Source organism: Littorina saxatilis, linkage group LG9 (genome assembly GCF_037325665.1).
Source record: "Littorina saxatilis isolate snail1 linkage group LG9, US_GU_Lsax_2.0, whole genome shotgun sequence".
Classification (NCBI taxonomy): Eukaryota; Metazoa; Mollusca; class Gastropoda; order Littorinimorpha; family Littorinidae; genus Littorina; species Littorina saxatilis.
Window position 1 is genome coordinate 36,018,473 of NC_090253.1, and position 20,076 is coordinate 36,038,548.

Below are 20,076 nucleotides of genomic sequence, written 5' to 3' on the forward strand. Positions count from 1 at the left end.
AGAACAGAGCTAGAGAAGGCAGACAGGCGACAAGGAAGCAAAGGCGTCTGACGAAACTTATTGATCCCCCCACCCCCCCCCCACCCCCCCCCCACCCCCCCACACACACACACACACGTCTGGTAGCAGCGAGGACCCCTACAATAGCCACGACCCCCTGCAGGATCAGTCCATTATTGACCGTGTGTCACCGGCAGTAGCACTGACACACAATCTATTACCTGCTCCCTTTCCCCCTGCCAATCTGGCGCTAACAGCTTCTTTCCGCGCGGATAGTCATCACCACTGCCATCACGGCTGACACGGGCTGCACCCGCTTCCTGGACCCTTGACGCGCTATGTCGGTTCCGTGACGAGAAGCTTGTAACGCTGTGTTTCGTTGTGTGCAACAGTGAAAGATGGGTGTCAAATCCGGCTTCATAATTGCCTATGTGAAGCTGCATTTCTTTCTTTCTTTATTTGGTGTTTAACGTCGTTTTCAACCATTCAAGGTTATATCGCGACGGTGGGAAGGGGGGGAGATGGGATAGAGCCACTTGTCAATTGTTTCTTGTTCACAAAAGCACTAATCAAAAATTTGCTCCAGGGGCTTGCAACGTAGTACAATATAATTATTACCTTACTGGGAGAATGCAAGTTTCTAGCACAAAGGACTTAAAGGCCGAGGTCCAACAGGCCAGAATACCCATGGGTATAGGCGGAGCCTATTTTCAGTGACCGACAGGTCTCAAGTTACCTAGTCTGGTGGATGCAGTGGCCAAGGCATTCCGCTTGATTAAACAAGCCAACAGCAGACTGCATACCTCGCCTTAGTGTGTGTGCCTTTCTTGTGAACCTGTGTAAAGTCCCGTTGTGTGTGTGTGTGTGTGTGTGTGTGTGTGTGTGTGTGTGTGTGCGTGTGGTATTCACCTTTTTTTCTGACGGTTATTTGGAAGCATTATTAGTTGCAATAATTTATTCACACTAGCAATAAATCCTCTGAATGCAGATTACACGTACACACACACGCACACGCCGTCGCATGCGCGCGCGAATTTGTACACTTGTGCAATACAACTGAGCACATGGTGAAAGTTATGCAGTGCCATGCACTAACGCAACCGGTCAACCTGACTTCGTGTTGTAGACTGGAGAGTAGAAATACCCTCTCTCTTGGTGCAGAACCTGAGTGAAAACTCGCACCAACAATCGGATGCCAAGAATTTGAGGGACCATCTACAGAGTTAAATGTGTCACTGCTTTCTGTACATGCATGTTTGAATGTTTCACCCAAGACATTGGCGCCACTATGTAGCTCTGTGTCTTGGTTTTACAGTTCCCAAGGTATCAAGGTCGGTACCGTTTTCAAGACGAGTAGGTCAGTCTAGCCGGCTTTTGGAACAGTGGAACCCTTGTTACACAAACCGACTGCATTCTCTAAAGAAAATATATTGACCATTGTCTTTGCCATAATAAGCCAAATGTAAAGCCTGTGAATCTAACAAGTTGAAACTGACTTGTTAGACACCCTTATTTTGAACAAAAGATATAGTTTGCGGTTGTTAATTACGCATGTGACCGTTGGCTTCAGGTTGACCAGTAAATCCAGATACATAACGGCACTGTGAGCGTGCATTTCGCTCCCCGAGCCCACATGTTTGGTTTTGTCTTAGGTTACCAAAATTTGCGGGAAGAGGAGAAATTTGGTGGGAAAACTTGCATTTAGTCAGTCAAGGCATGGTCTCGCGTCGTCACTGTCCGGAGGAGAACAGCTTTGTGACTAATAAATGTTTAATTAGATAGCAGAGCATCACTATTGCTGGATGTGGATGAATATGATATCTGTGACAGACAGGGATTACGACATTTGCTGCAGAGTCGCCTGAATAATGGTGTTTTAGTGTGTGAAAAAGTGAAGAAAGTGTCTTTCATGAGTCATGAGTGCCTGGTTCCAACGTGCATGACTGTGATACGCGGTGTTCTACCGGAAACATCAAGCAACGCGTATACAATTATTTTCTCTGGAAAAGTCTGCCATAAATTCAAGACATTGGTACTTTACTGACGATCGTATTCATCCACCAAATAACTTCAGCTTCCCTTTTCAGCCCAAGAAGAAAACTTTTTTTTCGGTTGAATAATTATGTTTCACTTTAAAAAAAAAAGTAATAAATACCAAACTAACATTCGTAAAGTGCAGACTATCTTTGAAACGATTTATTAATTACAGAACGATTATTGAAAGTGTTTCACTCTCAGGCAGATTAACCAGTGGTGTCATGTAGCATCCATGGCGGCTGCAATAGCGCGGAGTGACCGGAACTTTGGGGTCAGGCAACATCTGGTAAACGTTATGTGGCGGGTGTGTGCTGCCGAAAAGGAATGAGCGGTGCGTGGACATTATCTTTCTCGTGTCTTTAGCTCCGCCCAGTCCACCACGACTGACAGCCGTTTGATTTTGAATTCAAATTTGGCGAGTGAATTTTTTTTCTGAAAGTACGTTATCCAGGGGTTATTATAAACACTTTTTTGGGGTGCATGTGTGGTGTACACCTTCAAATGTTTGCTTGACAAAAATGGTGCTTTTGAGTTTGGTATAGACAGAGTATTTTTGAAAATAATATTTCAAGTGAGAGCTCGTTTCCTGAAAAGGGCTGGACATTAGACTGAAGTGCCACGCGCCGCTCTGCTTTTATACCCGACCCTCGGCCTTTAACATTTCTTACATACTGCTTGACTAAAATCTTTACAAACATTGACTATATTCTATACAAGAAACACTTAACAATGGTAAAAGGAGAAACAGAATCCGTTAGTCGCCTCTTACGACCTGCTGGGGAGCATCGGTTAAATTCTTTCTCGTCCCAACCAATATGGGACTCCCCCTAACCCGCGGGGGGCAAGCTGCATTTTGAACTCTGCAGTAAAAGATGAGTATAATATATTATATCCGTTAGTGACGAACAGTTCGGACCGAACGACGGTGTAACGCATCAACTCTCTATAGTCTATCCTCCCCTCCTCATCCCCCCCTCCCCCCCCCCCCAACAACCCCCGTCGCTTCTCTGGCAGGAACTAAAAGAGCGAATGGGTGCTTTTTCGTTCGCTTCCTTTATGTCCTCCTGCTATTCAAGTCAGATTTAATCTGCTGAAGATAAAAATCAATTTCAACAGAAAAAGGAGACATTTTTTTCGCCGTCGCTGTCAGATTTAATCTGCTGGAATGCTAATGAAGAGGAAAGGTAGCCAGTAATTTGTTGTCTGATCTAATCTATCTGTCAACGGGCTCATGAAAGCAAAGTTAAAATCGCAGCCGCACATGTTTGTTTTGTTCCATTAGCTTAGCGCGCGCGCGCGTGTGTGTGTGTGTGTGCATGTGTGTGTGTCAGTGTGTGCGTGCGTGCGTGCGTCTGTGTCTGAGTGCGTGCGTGTTAAGGTGTGTCTGTGTGTGTGTATATGAGTGCGTGCGTGCATGCGTGTTAAGGTGTGCGCGCTGCGTTACCGGTTTTCTTTCTCCTTATAGCCTTGAATGAATTATTCACAAGCCACACTAGATCAAATCAGCTCAACACTCATGAATAATTAGACGTATATAGTGTGACAGAAAGGAGCAAATTATATACATCAGCAAGAGGTACGAAGTTCTTACACATGATTTAACTACCCGTATGCGGCACAGCAATTTAGCTGCACTGATGTTGCTCGTAAGAGGATGAATACCTGTCCATCTATACATATAAATAAAAGAGAGTGTCTGTCTGTCTGTGTGTGTGTGTGTGTGTGTGTGTGTGTCTGTCTGTCTGTGATCACCAAAGCTCCGAGAAGGGAGGGGGCAGGAAGACGATGTCGTGCATGTGCACTCCTGTGACTGTGAAGGTGTGCACCTGACCACCACCGCCGCTGCCGACGCCGCTGCGCTGCCAGCCCTCCAATGTTGCATATAATAATTATGCCATTAGCAATGTGGCGTGATAATGTTGAAGGAGTGCGGTGTGTGTGTGTGTGTGTGTGTGTGTGTGTGTGTGTGTGTGTGTGTGTGTGTGTGTGTGCGTGCGTGCGTGCGTGCGTGTGCGTGCGTGCGTGCGTGCGTGCGTGCGTGCGTGCGTGTGTGTGTGCGTGCATGAGCGCGCGTGTCTGTGAATGCATGCAACGTGCATGCAAAGAAAGACAGATATGCACACAGACAGACAGAGGTAGAGAGATAACAATTCGTATATAATGTTGGATAATAATACTGTTTCACTCTTGGAGAGAAGAAAAGAAAGAAAAATCAAAACAACACAAAAACTCAACGAACAAACATATGATATCGTTGTAACATGAGGGGGCTTCAAAGGCAACTAATTCACACTGCAGTCTACGTCGTATTTATCACTACATTGCAGCGTTTGTTTTTCGTCTGCAAAACAAACGCGACCGGTATGTAAAACAAAGACTCCTAATCGCCTGTTACATAATACATCCGTTTGGAGAAAAAAAATGCAGGTAAAACAAAAACAATGCGACAGCTGCCGAGTTTACATTTACTTTAAGTTCATGGTTGCGGTGAATGCGGTGACAACTCAACTCAGGTTTAATGGCGTAACTCGTGTATGTATTTCTCATGTGGAGGGAGAGGGGCGGTGGAGGGGAGGAGAAGAGAGAACGGAAATGACTGCAGGAAATAGGATTACTTATTTAAATAAAAGATCATGACATTCCCAGCTAACAAACCACACACACCGAGTTATTCAAATCGCATCAATATTTTTGCTCATATTGTTATTAAATTAGGTAGGGCGACAGCTGGGGGAGGCATTCGTCCCAACGAAAATGTAGCGCAGCTCCGTTTTTGAACGGCTCATGAATGTTTTACAGCAACGCAGCTGTCAACAGGAAACTGGAGAGCTTGTAAGCGGCCCTATCGCGGACATCGATCAGCATGTGGTACTCACGCACTTCAAATTAATCTACTGTCTGCGTGCATGATACGTACAATGATACGTTTCCACACCATTCTGCGGGCAGCACGCATTATAATAACTGAACATATTGAATTACTATCAAATTCAAACTAAGTCATTACTATCAAATTCATACTAAACTATTCACTCGGAAATAATTCCAATTTATTTTGCACTTTCGTCCTACTATACTGTCCTGTGTATACTAACTATTATAGGCTGGCATAGCGACCGCCACTGATTCCTCTTTTAAGCGCTAAACAGAAGACCCAGTCTCTGCATAACTTGACAGACTTGGGAGACTTTCATAAACTGAGAGAAGAACCGGTGCAATAAAGCGCAAACAGGACACCGTAGTATCTCACCACGGTGGCAGTGAGCGACAACATTGTGGTCGACACAATAGACCCAAATCCAGCCACTGCTCCTTTTGGCTACAACATTATGACAGCACAGTCGATATAAATCCAACCCCTATCGACTGACAATCGATCACCAGTTCAGCTGCGACACCTGTGTTGAGAGAGCGTGGCTGGACCCCCGCTGCTGAGTGAAGTGGGTAAAGCCTATCTGCTGAAAGGGGGTAAGGGATAAGAGGTTCGAATCCCAGCAACACAAGATCGTCGCTCTTTCAAGCACTCCTTGTCCACAAGGAAAGTGTCCCACCACAGCCACTTGACAAAAGCAAGTTCTGCTCTAAAAGGGTTGGATAAATCAAGTCATACTGCTTTAAAGGTATCGTCTTTCCCCGGATGGAAGTCGCTGCGTTTAAACCCAAGCAGTAATCTTCCTATTAAAACAAGAAATCGTGTACTACTGATTTCAACTCAGGTGTCATACCATGTGTATGTAGAAAACCCACTCCAAACAACCTGTGCCTCTCATCCGGTGCTCATCAATTGCTGTGTATTGACACAAGTAGAGTCTCCAGGATGACACACACGGCTAATTTCACCACGCACTGCCTCCTGCTTCTTTAAGTTGTGTTGACACTGCGAGTCCTTCCACCGGCCCATACAGATTTAGAGTTTGTTTTAAGTGGTGTTTTATGTCAGTGCGCGCACAGCTTATCCCCCTTGCTCTCAATCCTTTAATTCCGTCTGGAGTAAGTTTGAAGGCCCTGTCGACTTGAAGTGCGCTTCAAAGGCAAGGAGATGTCGGCCTTGTCACTCCCCAGTCTACTTTTCCTGCACTTAGACCTCGCTATGCAACCACGAAGGTAAAGGACACGAACGAAAACAAATCCAGAGAACATAAACTACATCCTGCCAGTGTCGAATGTTGCTACAACGCTCTCTACAAAACATAAGTGAATCAAAAACTGTTTGAGACAAACACAAAATAAGTAATAAAGTTCGTTTGTTCGTTCGTTCCCCCAACAGTCCAGCGCTGTCCTTAAACTGCCTGGCATGCCAGGACAACCATCATCTTGACTCTCTGCACTACAGAAGGCCCTCGAGATCCCCCCCGTCTCCCGGCAACGAGCGGTACAGAGACCACTTTCTTCCTGCCCTCAACTTGTCACCTCCCCAGCGGCCGAGGGTCCCAGGCTACTCGGACCTAGCTCCCAGGAAACGTGCCTCTGGCCCTGTGCCTAGCGATGGCTGACTGTCCTGGCTCGCTGTATCGATCTCGGCGTGTATTATGAGTCCCAGCATGATGCGAGGGAATAGGTCCCCACGGTCATTGGAGTCAGGTGACTGGTGAATGCTTCCACACGCGATTGGGACATGTAACTGAGCTGTGAAGGGAGTTGTGCTCTTCATTTTGAAACATCACGCAAATCCACAGGCAGTGTCATACAATGACATGCACGTAAACAGACAATCACACAGACAGGCAGGCAACATGGGAGACAGAATGACAAAACTCTCTCACTTTCTCCCTATTTCACCTTCTCTCAAAGGGGGAAAATACCGTGGTCAAGCCAGTGAAGCAAAGGATACACAGAAAACATTCAAACCCCTCACAACCCCCCCCCCCCCCCCCCCCCCACACACCAAAAAAGTCACAGAAACTGAGAAACAAGCCCTTCATCTTCAACTGAGCCGTGCCCATAAAAAGAGCTCTGGAAACAGGAAAGAGAGAGGGCTGAGAAGGCAATTTATAAGCAGCGCACACTGCACAGGGCATCGCGGGGTGACAGGCAAAAGACCAGAGATTCTGATTTATCAGCCCCGCATCGGCCCAGATGGCCACATAACTTGTGCCCGCTGTCTCCCAGATATCACCATCTTCTTTGCCCATCAATTGTTTTCTACGGAGCCTGCGACTAACAGCGCCTGAGTGAGGGGAAAATATGTCTCTGGTCATGGTGATTTGGGAGGAAAAGGATGGACGGAACATCCAGTGGCATAAACTGATAACAAAATTAAAGCACGATGTACATGTATATCTTTCTGTTCCTTTTTTTCAGCCTCGCCACACGAAAACAGATCCAAAATTTACATTCCTACCTCCAGAAGAAAAACAACACAAAAAACAACAACAAACAAAACAAGAAGAGCAAACGCTCGATCGAGTCACTTTCGCAGTTCTGAATATTATATGAGGCATCAGATGGACAGGAAGAAATTGCTATTCACAACACAATGAGTCACGTTCACATAAAATTTGAGCCCGGTCACTTTTATAGTTTCCGAGAAAAGCCCAACGTTAAGTTGTGTGTTGCCGAACAGAAAAGGCTAGTTATCTCCCTTGTTTTTCTGATAACGTTCGTAAAAGGCTACAGATGTAAATACTTTGATGTAAAGAATAATCCTACAAAGTTTCAATCACATCCGATGAACTTTGTCAAAGATATAAAATGTCTAATTTTTCCTTTGACGCTGACCTGTGACCTTGAAAAAGGTCAAAGGTCAACGAAACCATCGTTAAAGTGTAGAGGTCATTGGAGGTCACGACTAAACAAAATATGAGCCCGATCGCTTTGATAGTTTCCGAGAAAAGTCCAACGTTAAGGTGGTGTCTACGGACGGCCGGCCGGACGGCCGGCCGGACGGCCGGCCGGACAGACTAACACTGACCGATTACATAGAGTCACTTTTTCTCAAGTGACTCAATAAAACACAGAGAGAGAGAGAGAGAGAGAGAGAGAGAGAGAGAGAGAGAGAGAGAGAGAGGGAGGGAGGGAGAGAGGAGAGAGAGAGGGGGGAGAGAGGGGGGAGAGAGGGGGGAGAGAGGGGGAGAGAGAGAGAGAGAGAGAGAGAGAGAGAGAGAGAGAGAGAGAGAGAGAGAGAGAGAGCTAGCTGAATGCAAACGCCCGCACTGGCATTAAACTGACAATGACAGTTAAATACAAACAGAGACAGCCTCAGACTGGAACACAAACGGGCAGACAGACATGCAGATCAACAGGCACTGACACAGAGAGAGAGACACACACAGACTCACACACACACACAGACTCACACACACACACACACAAACGCCATAGACAACGAGACTGACAGCCTAAGACAGGAACTCAAATCGACAGACGGACAGACTGTCTGACACAAACATGAAACATGCACTGAGAAAGAGGTCCATAGAGCAGCAGGCCGGAATGTGACAGCGACTGACCTTTTTGGTTTTCTTCTTGCAGCGAGCATCTTTGTTTCTCTCGCCATCAATGGAGGGGGAGAGGGAGGAGCGGCGACTGTCCACCTTGCTATGCTTCGCTTTGCTGCCCTTGCTTTTCACCAGGATCTGCACGCAGGAAGATATACACACCATCACACAATGACCACAGCAACAAATAATAAAGATATACACACCATCACACAATGACCACACCAACAAATAATGAAGATATGCACACCATCACACAATGACCACACCAACAAATAATGAAGATATACACACCATCACACAATGACCACACCAACAAATAATGAAGATATACACACCATCACACAATGACCACACCAACAAATAATGAAGATATACACACCATCACACAATGACCACAGCAACAAATAATGAAGATATACACACCATCACACAATGACCACACCAACAAATAATGAAGATATACACACCATCACACAATGACCGCACCAACAAATAATGAAGATATACACACCATCACACAATGACCACAGCAACAAATAATGAAGATATACACACCATCACACACTGACCACACCAACAAATAATGAAGATAAACTGTTACAAGTGAATCTGTTGACTTGTTTTCTGTGCGTGTGTGTGTGTGTGTGTCTGTGTGTGTGTGTGTCTCTCTCTCTTCGTAAGGAGAGAGTGGGGCGGGGGGGGGGGGGGGGGGAGGGGGCAGAACGTCAAACAGAAAGACTAACAGTGAGATACTTGGGTAGCTTACAAACTTGCGTAAATGCAAATCATGACAGCACAATAAACTATCGGCTTGTTTCAGCAAGGAGTGGCACACGTCTTGAGAACTGTCTGTTAATTTACATCAGTTCTTATTGTTCCCTAGATTGGTATCAACACACAATATTCGATCTCTTGTATCTTAGTTTCTATGCCAATCCCTTATTCTAGCTATACTAGACTCCCTTCCCTGACCCGCTCCCTAATGAAACCTGGCAAGAAACGACTTAGTTCTAATAATCTGTATTTTCACTCTGCAATGCACTTTCAACAAATGCTCTAAAACTTATTCATAATTCATATACACGAAAACACTATTTCACACTCCTCAACGCACTTGCTTCCATATGAATAAGTCGTATTTTTGTCAAATCACACTTTCGAACGATGCCGAACTGATACATCATCCCAGACAAGGTTTATTCTTCGCATAAATCAGACTCCAAAATTGATTTATTTGGCAGATAAATCACAGCTCTCGAGGCAAAGAAGCCACACAGATAGAGCAGCGTTGCTGTGCGGCAGGGGACGGACAGACGGCGCGAGTGCACGAAGCAGCGGCAGCAACAGCAGAGAAGTAACACGCCACTGTCCACCTCCCGTCTGGAGCCGACGCGATTCTCTCCCCTGATTCTCTTCTTGTTCTGTTGCGTTTGTGGTGGTTGGTTGGTTGGTTTTTCAGCCCCTTCAACCAATTTGGCTATTTGGGACCGATTACATTTTGTTTCCTTTCTCATTTTACACGGTTGTCTCCGTGTTAGAAACTATTTACATTTGATCACTCTAAAGTAAGGAAGATTCTAAAACGCTAAGCCGATCTTTTCACATTTGTTTCTTTAAATCTTGATCAGTTGATCTCATTTAAAAAGTCCAAAATGTTGTCCGGGAGGATGTCCCGGAGGTGACAGTGGTTTGATGGTGTGTGTGTAGGGGGAGGGGTGTAACGGTGGTGTTATCTGACTGTCTGTGACTAAGAAGATTTGTTTACTGCCCTACCTCCCTCTACTGAATTGCCATGTCTTCTGCTAAAATAACACCCAAAAATATATTTAAAACAACAACAACAACAAAATCCTTTCGCTCCCTACTGATCTCCTCTTTCTAATTTCTTAGAGCCCGCTCCCTTATGAATAAATATTACAAGGATTTTCCGTTGCATGACGTAATATCTGCTGTAGACAGGTAGCAATCACTGATAATTGATATGATATGTATGGGCTTGAAGATTTTGTTGAACAACTCAAAATTAAACAGGATTTGTAAGTGTGTGGAATTTCAAAGACATCTTTGTGTGTCAAATGTGATTTTCCAGCACTCATATAAACATGTAGATGTACCTTTACAAAGTAAGAAGAGATAGCACATCTATTCAATAACAAGCCTTTTGGACTGCATACATGTGTGTATACTCTTAGTTGATTGCATGCTTATGTTTACTTCAACTCAATCAATCATTGATATCTTCGTGTTTATGGCGCAGCCAAAACAACAGAGGTTCGTTGTTTCGTCTTCGCAGGGATAGGGCTGGTGCAATCTTTTCTCAGTTACGAATGTGGAGACAAATCTTTCATGTCTAAAAAGAAGCTGTTTAGAACACCTTTAACATTTTTAAGACGCTTTAGATCAAAGAAGCAATTCTCTTCATTCCACACCTTCTAGTTAGTTCATCATAAGAGTGTTACCACGCGTTTTCTTTATCTTCTGTTTCTTATCAATAGCTGGCTCCTTGACTTTTGGAGCATGCAGTTTTCAAGCCCTGACAGTTCTTTTTTCAGGCTCAGGCTCGCTCCCTTTATCGCCACAAACACACAGGGTCACTGTTCTTGTGCACGACATAGCACAATAGTCTGCTCTTTATTTTATTATGATTTAAGTCTGCAAACAGCAACTCAGCATGAAGTACAGCCTCCTTACTTCTAAAACACCTAGTTACAGCACTACAGACTTGCTACAAAAAAAAAAAGATACGGGGGGGGGGGGGGGGGGATGGTTATATTTGTTTTCCTTGTGATGTTTTCCCTAAACAAGAACATTCTGCTGATGTGCACCATCTTTGTTGTGTCAAACAATGCAATTCATTCTTGTGTTCTCTTGAGAAGAAAACAAACCCAGGCTTATAGCAGGTGTTTTTTCCCCTTCTTCTCTTTTCTTTTTTTCCGTCCATTTTTTCTCTCTAAACGAGCAGCGGCAACTCGATCACTGATTCAGAGATGACAATAGAAATGGCCAGACAGGACAAAAAGGTTTACAAGCTTAAAACAAGTGTTTTTATTAAAGATAAAAAAGCAGGATATGCATCGATTCCCCGCCGCACAATGAAGAGAACACGCACAGGTTCTTTTTCTTTTTCACATAACCAAGATATTGCGTCACATTGAATAAAACTAATTGTTCACACTCAACCTCTGTATAACAGGACTGAGGGGGAGTTAAACAAACAAAAGGGAAAAAAGAGGAAGTCCTACAAAAGGAGGGAATCCTCCATATTCAGAGAGAATATATCATCTCTGAATGTTTGCTTTTAAGTCTTCTTTACGCCCTACAAACCCATTTGTCATACTTGGTACTTCTTCCTCACTGAAAATTTTCACTTCCACTTGCCAGCTGATTCTGTGAAACATGTCATCGGGTTAGCAAGCAACCGGTCCATGAGATCCAACGCGATGCGATGCAAGAGTGCCACTGAGAGCTCGCCTATGCTGGTACCAGTGATGACATGGCCCCCTTTGGAACTGCCAACAGTGTCTCTACAATGCAGGTGTCCTTTTATGACAGCGATATTTATACTCTCCACACACAAAAAGAAGAAGTTAAATCGATGAATCAGGTTGGTTTTTTCTGAGAGGCAAATTTTTAAAAGATCGTATACATTCCGTGAACAGTCCTAAAACTGTTTTCTTCTCTGAAGGGTATACATCTGTGAAGGCGTCCTTCCCTGGGACGTGTCCTCTGATCGAAGGGGGCTTACACTGCAGGTACCACTCTACAGCACAAGACAAACGCGCCACTAATCCGCCAGGAGGATCATTTCAGCCCCCCCCCCCCCCCCTATACCTAAGAACCATGACTGTGTCTGAATGCCTGGCGGTTGTGGCCTGTGGCCAGTGGCCTCACAGTGTCTGGCACGTGCAGTTACCACAGCAACGGGTTCGCCTCGGGTCACGTTCACTGCACTTCTCTGTATTACATCTGAACACACACACACACGCACGCGCACGCACGAGTCACAGCATTACCTCCGCGGCAGTCTTTTACATCAAATGCGAAGGTGTATTTTACGTCTTACAATGTGTACTTGTTTTGGGTGTTCTTTTTCTTCGTGTGTGTGTGTGTGTGGGTTGGTGGTTTTTTTTGTTTTTTTTTTTTTTTTTGGGGGGGGGGGGGGGGGGGGTTGAGGGGGTATTTGCAGTTTTGTGTCGATGGCAAAGTGATATAGGTTGCCCAAATCCTTGCTCTTGAAGTAAGCAGTAAATGGTTGATTATCTACACTAAATATAGGTGCGCATGCATTGGAGCGACAAAACCTAAACGTTCATTCATATAAAAAAAACCCTTTACCATGAATTTAAAGACCCGATATTTGTGCACCAACCTCTGCTTCAGGCTATTATAAATTTCGCTGATCCGAGATCACAGTCGCATATCACGAGTGCCATCGGCTGTGAGTATAGTTATTTTGATTTAACAAGTAATCATTGCCGCCGAGTAGCTACCAGACATTAAACGTGTGAACTACAACATGAACAAGATACACTGAAAAGCTAAGTCGGTCGTCTTTTGAAGAGAGAAGTGAAAGAAAGTGTGTGTGCGTGTGTGCGTGCGTGTGTGCGTGCGTGTTTGTGTGTGTACGTGCATGTGTTTGTGCGTGCGTGCGTGCGTGCGTGCGTGCGTGTATGGATGCATGCATTCGTGCGTGCTTGCGAGTATAAAGCAGGTGAAAACTAATAGTCGTATACCTGAGCACGGTTACCACAACCACAGAAAAAGTGGTCAGTTACAGAGATTCTAATTAGTAGCTATACTTCAAGCGCAACGACTATATATTGACTGTGAACCTAATTACTACCAAAAGACGGTAAATCATTCAGAGAAACCAGACACCCAGCTGGTCTCTTTATGAGAGCAAGCATGGCTGTGCACCTTGACACAAGGATGGCACAGGCAAGGCCAGGCTCTGTCCAGCAGCCACCAGTCACAGGGACTGGGTCTTAGGGAAAGAGTATAGTATACTTCTTCTTCTTCGGCGTTCCAGAGTATAGTATACAACGTGCATCACGTGAGACTACAAAGTGGTCAGGTTGCATGCTTTGAAGGCCTATAACTGCTTATACCTAAATTAAAATGTTAATTACAAATACTTCCGTGGACATCATTATCATCCATTATAATTACATAAATTGCTGCTCATTTACCGGTATAATACCAATGTCTGACCAAAGATAATTACACAGGCAGAACTTCCGTCGTCAATATGGCGCACACGTATATCATACAATATGTATAATGATAATACACGCAGGAGGCAGACACCATTAATGCAAACATTGATTTCGTAATTATCATGGATGACTGGTACACGTAATATCATTGTGTCCCTTGCAACGAGAACTTCAGTTTGACTCACTTAATATTATCTTCACGTGATACCAATTAAGCCGTGTTATTACTTATCAGTGGCAGTTACAAATTAACACCTTGGCTATCTGTGGGCATTCAAAGTTTCAGTTGTAATAATCAGGCAACAAATCAGCAATTGAACTGTGTTCTGTCCAATCATCGCTTCAGGCAAAAGTAGACCGTCCCAGCACGCCACACGAGAGGGGTCTAAGGCGGAGGCTGAACATGAATGCACGCGGCATGGGCCCAAAAGCATGGAGGGAGAGAGAGTGCCGCTAGATCAATACCGATTGGTGGCAATGTTTGGCGAGCTGACTCTCTCCCTGGCCACCTGCCACGGCCTGACAAACAGCTTCTTTAACGCCGGCCACAGAAATTGCACAATGAAAACTCTCTCTCCTCTCTCTCTCTCTGTCTCTCTCTCTCTCTCTCTCTGACTCTCTCTGTGTCTCTCTCTCTATCTTTCTTTCTGTATCTCTCTCTCTATCTCTCTCTTTCTCTCTCTCCCCCTCTCTCTCTCTCTCTCTCTCCCTCTCTCTCTCTCTCTCTCTCTCTCTCTCTCTCTCTCTCTCTCTCTCTCTCTCTCTCTCTCTCTCTCTCTCTCTCTCTCTCTCTCTCTCTCTCTCTCTCTCTCTCTCTCTCTCTCTCTCTCTCTCTCTCTCTCTCTCTCTCTCTCTCTCTCTCTCTCTCTCTCTCTCTCTCTCTCTCTCTCTCTCTCTCTCTCTCTCTCTCTCTCTCTCTCTCTCTCTCTCTCTCTCTCTCTCTCTCTCTCTCTCTCTCTCTCTCTCTCCACCCCGTAGCATGCGCAACTCGCTGCAGTTCAAGGGTCACAGGCAAAGACAAGACAGTTCATTTAACGCACAGTGCATCTTCCTTGCAGCAAAAGTAAATTTCGCTATCCTTTTCTGTGTGAGCGTTGCCCTCACTGCCGTGGTACTGTCATCAGAATGAAATTGTTTTATGCATTCCCGCCTGACAGCCCTCGCCATCCCTCCATGGATCGTCCTGGACTGAATCCGCGTGGCGCGAAGGGAAGATCCGGGCCAAAGCCATTGCGCGACGCTGAGACTATAGCTCATTTTTTTAGCCAGGATTTGATTGTTCAGCTGGAAAGTGAAGAGAGGAGGAGAGGAAGAGGCGTGTCTCCTGCCCGGGTTGTCAGGACAGTTTCAAATTGTTGCTTCATGTGCAGGTTCCTGGGGCGGTGCAACTAATCCAATCTGCCTGACAGGAAAGTGGCAGTAACTCAGCACAAACCTACAAGACAGTTTTTGTACTAAACAGGCCTTGTTTACTTTCAATCTTTTCTACTATCCCTACCCCTTCCTCGGGGGATATATCGTGCCAGTTCCCCCCCCCCCCCACACACACACACACACAGACTCACACACGCACGCAGGCATCATGCAGCGGCCTTGTATTAAAAAAAGAATCCGCCCAGTATTTTTTCTTTTAAAGTGAAGCGGATGCATTTCCTCTCTTTAAATTGCAGCTGCGGGAAACAGGTACTTTCACCGGCATTCAATTAACACTAAAGAACAATCCAGCAAGAGTCAGTGAACGAGATCAAAAGAAAGGAACAGTATCCTAAAATCACAGGCCCCCCTAATCCCTGTAGAAGGTTGCATGAAACTGCCATCACGCGCTCCACTCAACAGCCCCGACCATTAGCATGACAGCGAAAGGGGGTCATTACAGCGGTGGCGTTGTTCACGTGCATAATGCTGCACACCAGATGCTGATGCCCTCAGCACATAGCACACAGCGCACAGACCAGCGTGATTGATCACACAGGCAACTCTACCTTCCCCACCTTCCTCCAACATGTCATTGGCACTCTCTTCCTCATTCCCCCTTCTTCCTCTAAAGTCTTTACAACCCTTGCCAAACTCACAATACATATATATATAATGATCTTCTATCTCGTTTCATGCGACTACTCAGAAAAAGAAAGAAATAATGTTTTAAAACATCAGCAGCGGGGCCTGTTAAAAAAAAAAAAAGGGGGGGGGGGGGGGGGGGCAGACGCAATGGAAGGCGAGGACGACGTGTGTACGAGGGTCGGGGCGGGTGTCAAAAGGAAAGTAGGATCAACAGACAAGCAGAACAGATACTTGAACTTTAACATAATCCCCTCGGCCCTGGGCAAATTTGTAGCGCAGGCGACAGAAATACTTTGTGTGCGTTTCAGCGTTTCTGCGTGGCAACTTGTGATGTGAAGGGACACTTTGTGTTATTTTCATCACTCTCAAAAGTTCGTCGAAGGTTTTGCCTAAGGTGCAATCTTATCTAACACAGCAAATGGGGATTATGCAGATTATTCCCAATGGGCCGTGCTGTAACAGCGCGAAGGAATGTTATTACTGAGCGTTCTTTCTTTCTTTATTTGGTGTTTAACGTCGTTTTCAACCATTCAAGGTTATATCGCGACGGGGAAAGGGGGGAGATGGGATAGGGGAAAGGGTGGAGATGGGATGGAGCCACTTGTTAATTGTTTCTTGTTCACAAAAGCACTAATCAAAAAATTGCTCCAGGGGCTTGCAACGTAGTACAATATATGACCTTACTGGGAGAATGCAAGTTTCCAGTACAACTTAATATTTCTTACATACTGCTTGACTAAAATCTTTACAAACATTGACTATATTCTATACAAGAAACACTTAACAAGGGTAAAAGGAGAAACAGAACCGTTAGTCGCCTCTTACGACATGCTGGGTAGCATCGGGTAAATTCTTTCTCGTCCCAACCAATATGGGACCCCCCCCCCCCCCCCCCCCCCCCCCTAACCAGCGGGGGGTATTACTGAGCGTTTGATCGTGACTTCTGGATAATCCTATATCATTGTGACAATAGACTGATGCAAGATTGGATTGGATTATCAATATCAGCTGACTGATTGACCGTTTGACTGAGTGATTGACTGACCGGTCGGTATCGGTCGGTGGGTATATCATAGAATGACAGTTGAATAGATTCGAACACATGAATCGGTTTCATATTTGAAAGTCTGATTTTCTAAAACAAAAAAACAAAAACAAAAAAACACGTTCTCACTCAAATTAAGTTTGTCTTAAACAAAACACGCCGGAAATATCCCTGGCCCCCTCACCCCCCTCACTCCCCGCTAGTTCTCTGCTTGTCCCCATCGTCACGTCTGTGACCTTTAAAATAAGCTGGTCAGGCCCCATGGTGCTGTGAATAATCCTCCAGCAAGTGAGTGTGAACACAGCCTGCACCGCTCTCCAGTTGGACTGCACAATGCATAGCACAACATTCGCCAACCTTTGACACCCCTTTCTTTCATCTCTCACCCCCACGAATACACAGACCCTTATACGTATGGGGGAAAAGAGGGTGGTGCCAAAAATAAACAGATCCAACTCTCCAGGGCTAATAATGGCACACGTTGGTTTAAACTGTTTTATTCAACGTTTGTGCATTATTTACAAAAAAACGCATATAGAGTAAACAACAACAAGCATAATGCTTATAGTGGTGTTTACAGTTTTCTAGAAAAATACATATAAATGGCGGCTATTGTACAGTTTAAATAAAAAGCAAGCAAACATGAAAAGAAAATTGAATGAAAATTGTACATCAAAACAAAAATCCGTTTAAGAATACATATATAATATTTATGGTATTAGCGAGTAAGAGATAGAGAGGGAGAGAGGGAGGGAGGGAGGGGGAGAGTGAGAGAGAAGGGGAGAGAGGGGGAGAGAGAGAGAGAGAGAGAGAGAGAGAGAGAGAGAGAGAGAGAGAGAAGAGAAGAGAGAGAGAGAGAGAGAGAAAGAGAGAGAGTGAGAGAGAGTGAGAGAGAGAGAGAGAGACGAGTAGACGTATCGATTGTGCTTTCACTTTACATGTTTATCTGTTCGAAACGGCCGGACTGTCCAATAAATGGCACACGTTCATGTCCATAACCAGAAAGGCCTTGCTCACAGTACTTTAACATTTAAAAAAAATACGCGAAAATGATTTCTCTTTCAATTGCTAACACCGACCCACCTCCCTCCAATCCCCCTCCCCTCCCACCACCAAATCCCATCTCCATCTCCATCATCCTTCACACACACACACACACACACACACACACACACACACACACCACACACACACACACACACACACACACACTCACACGTGTACTTGTCACTGATATCTTGTCCCTGGAGCTAAGTCAGCTTAACTTGTATGTCTGACAAACTTGAACTTCAACAAAAGCCACTTTTACTACTGGTTCTTGGAGGCCTCCAGCGCTCCTGAGTTGGAAGTATCACATTTCTAAAACAGCAATAAGCTGAAAAGAATGAAGCACGAAGTGTATCGCTTCAGCCCTGCACAAAAGCACCTGTCATACAACCCCTCGCTTACATGACAGCGCTTTAATCCCGGTGCACAGATGGCACTGACAGGTTATTAGTACTGATGGCTAAAGATACATTCCTCCAAACATCAACCATCCCCATTTCTTATGCCAAATTATTTTTTTTAGTTTTTATTTATCTGCTTGGTTGTTTTTTTTGTGTGTCTATTGAATTGGTCTTAATGCCCGCATACATTTGATTGAATCAACTGGTAGATGACATGTGCTCGAACGTGTCCATAAGCAGTCTGCTTGTTAACGTTCTTAATATTGTTACTGTATACAAGAAATTAATAAAAACACGCTTAAACCAAAGGAAACTCCGACCACACATCACACGAAGCAGCTAAAAATAAGGTAGAATAAGTCATTCACAAAACAAACATGCTTTTACTTTGACTCCCGGTTAAATAAACAGACGCAAGAACTGCTTCAAAGCACTGTTCCCCATGATCTAATTCAGAGGCCTAATTAACCCATCACAATTACCCCTTTTCTGGCCGGTTCCTATTATTCGGAATTACTAAAGAAAAAGTTCACGACCTACAACTGAGCTGATCTTATACCCTGAAGACTATTGCAACACTGCATAGCTCCTCTAACAACAAAAAGTCTAGATTCGTTTGCTGAATTTATCATTCTCTCAAAGCCTCTTCAAACTCTTCAGACACCCTTGTTCGGCTTAGTCTTCCTTTGCCAGTAACTCGACACACATTATTTGTCCTAGAACTACAGTACTGCTGCTAAACAAAAGGCATTATTGTCACTGCTGTGTTTTTCAGCTCTGCAGAGACTGTGTGATGTCTTTATTTGCCCTCCAGTTAGTTCTGCTTGAAGCGCTCACTACCGATATTGTGTGTCCAAACAGCCCTGAAAAGTGTAATGAAATGCACAGGTGCGTGCTGTAAAAAGTAAGCGGCTCGGGTGATCTGTGTTGCGTGCTGGGCTGTGTTCAGTCGCTGGGGACACAATATGTATCCACACGATCACAGTCTCGCCACCAGCTTTTCTCAGTCAGCTCTGCCTCAAAGGCAAAAAGGAACAGCAAATCCCTGGCCAGTCCTACTGTCTCCATACACACACACACACACACAGCCAGCCGGGGGAAATCCACACACACACCACCGCTTGGAGCTCTTTCACGCTACACACACGCGAGCTGATCTGCATTCTTGAAGGGGCCCGTCGTCCTACCAGAGCGGAACGCGGAGCGCTGATCCCGTTATCTCCTTACTAACAGAACTGTGGTAGAGCACTTGTTGTTACTGATGGAGAGGGCTGGTCTTCATACGGCAGGCTGAGAAAACTTGTCAACAAGGGGCCATTGTTTGACTGCTGCTACACGGATACTGACGTTGCTTACCCCCCCCCCCCCCCCCCCTTACACTCTATCTCTACCCAGCAAGGTCTGATCAATTATTTACCTCCTTTCTCCTCTCCAGCTCTACAATGTCGCGGCTTTATCTGACCCCCGGGGTTCTTACAGACGCTAAGTAGCTGAATTGCATCAGCAGACAAATATTTTATCTCCGTGCGGCATTACTAAAAACGGCCCGCAGTGGTAAAATAACTCCGCAACAAGGATATAGCCTGGATGGATGGGATCAACTTTAACGAGGAGTTTAAGGAGGAAATGAGGCATGTTGAAACACGTAAACTGTCTATTCATAAACCATAGTTCACAGACTCTTGAGCACAAATCTTACCTGACGGACCAGACACCTGACCGGCTGAGGACATTGAGACACAAGAAGGGCAAAGCCCACACGACTCACATGCTGAAAAGACCTTGATCTTTCTTTCAGAATAATTTTACAATAAAACTGAGAAAAACAA

The 20,076-nt window shown here is 44.9% G+C and overlaps 2 protein-coding genes across 7 annotated transcripts in view; both read right to left on the bottom strand.

Moving 5' to 3' along the window:
• LOC138975939 (uncharacterized) overlaps positions 1-20,076 on the bottom strand; it is a 293,946-nt gene that overhangs the window by 126,099 nt on the left and 147,771 nt on the right. The gene's annotated exons all lie outside the window — the stretch shown is intronic.
• Positions 1-20,076, bottom strand: part of LOC138975936 (autism susceptibility gene 2 protein-like) — a 191,785-nt gene that overhangs the window by 122,548 nt on the left and 49,161 nt on the right. For all 5 annotated transcript variants that reach the window (XM_070348705.1, XM_070348708.1, XM_070348707.1 and 2 more), the window contains exon 2: positions 8,487-8,612. In XM_070348705.1, the coding sequence (XP_070204806.1) occupies positions 8,487-8,612 (126 nt within the window). The remainder of the gene's footprint in view (positions 1-8,486; positions 8,613-20,076) is intronic.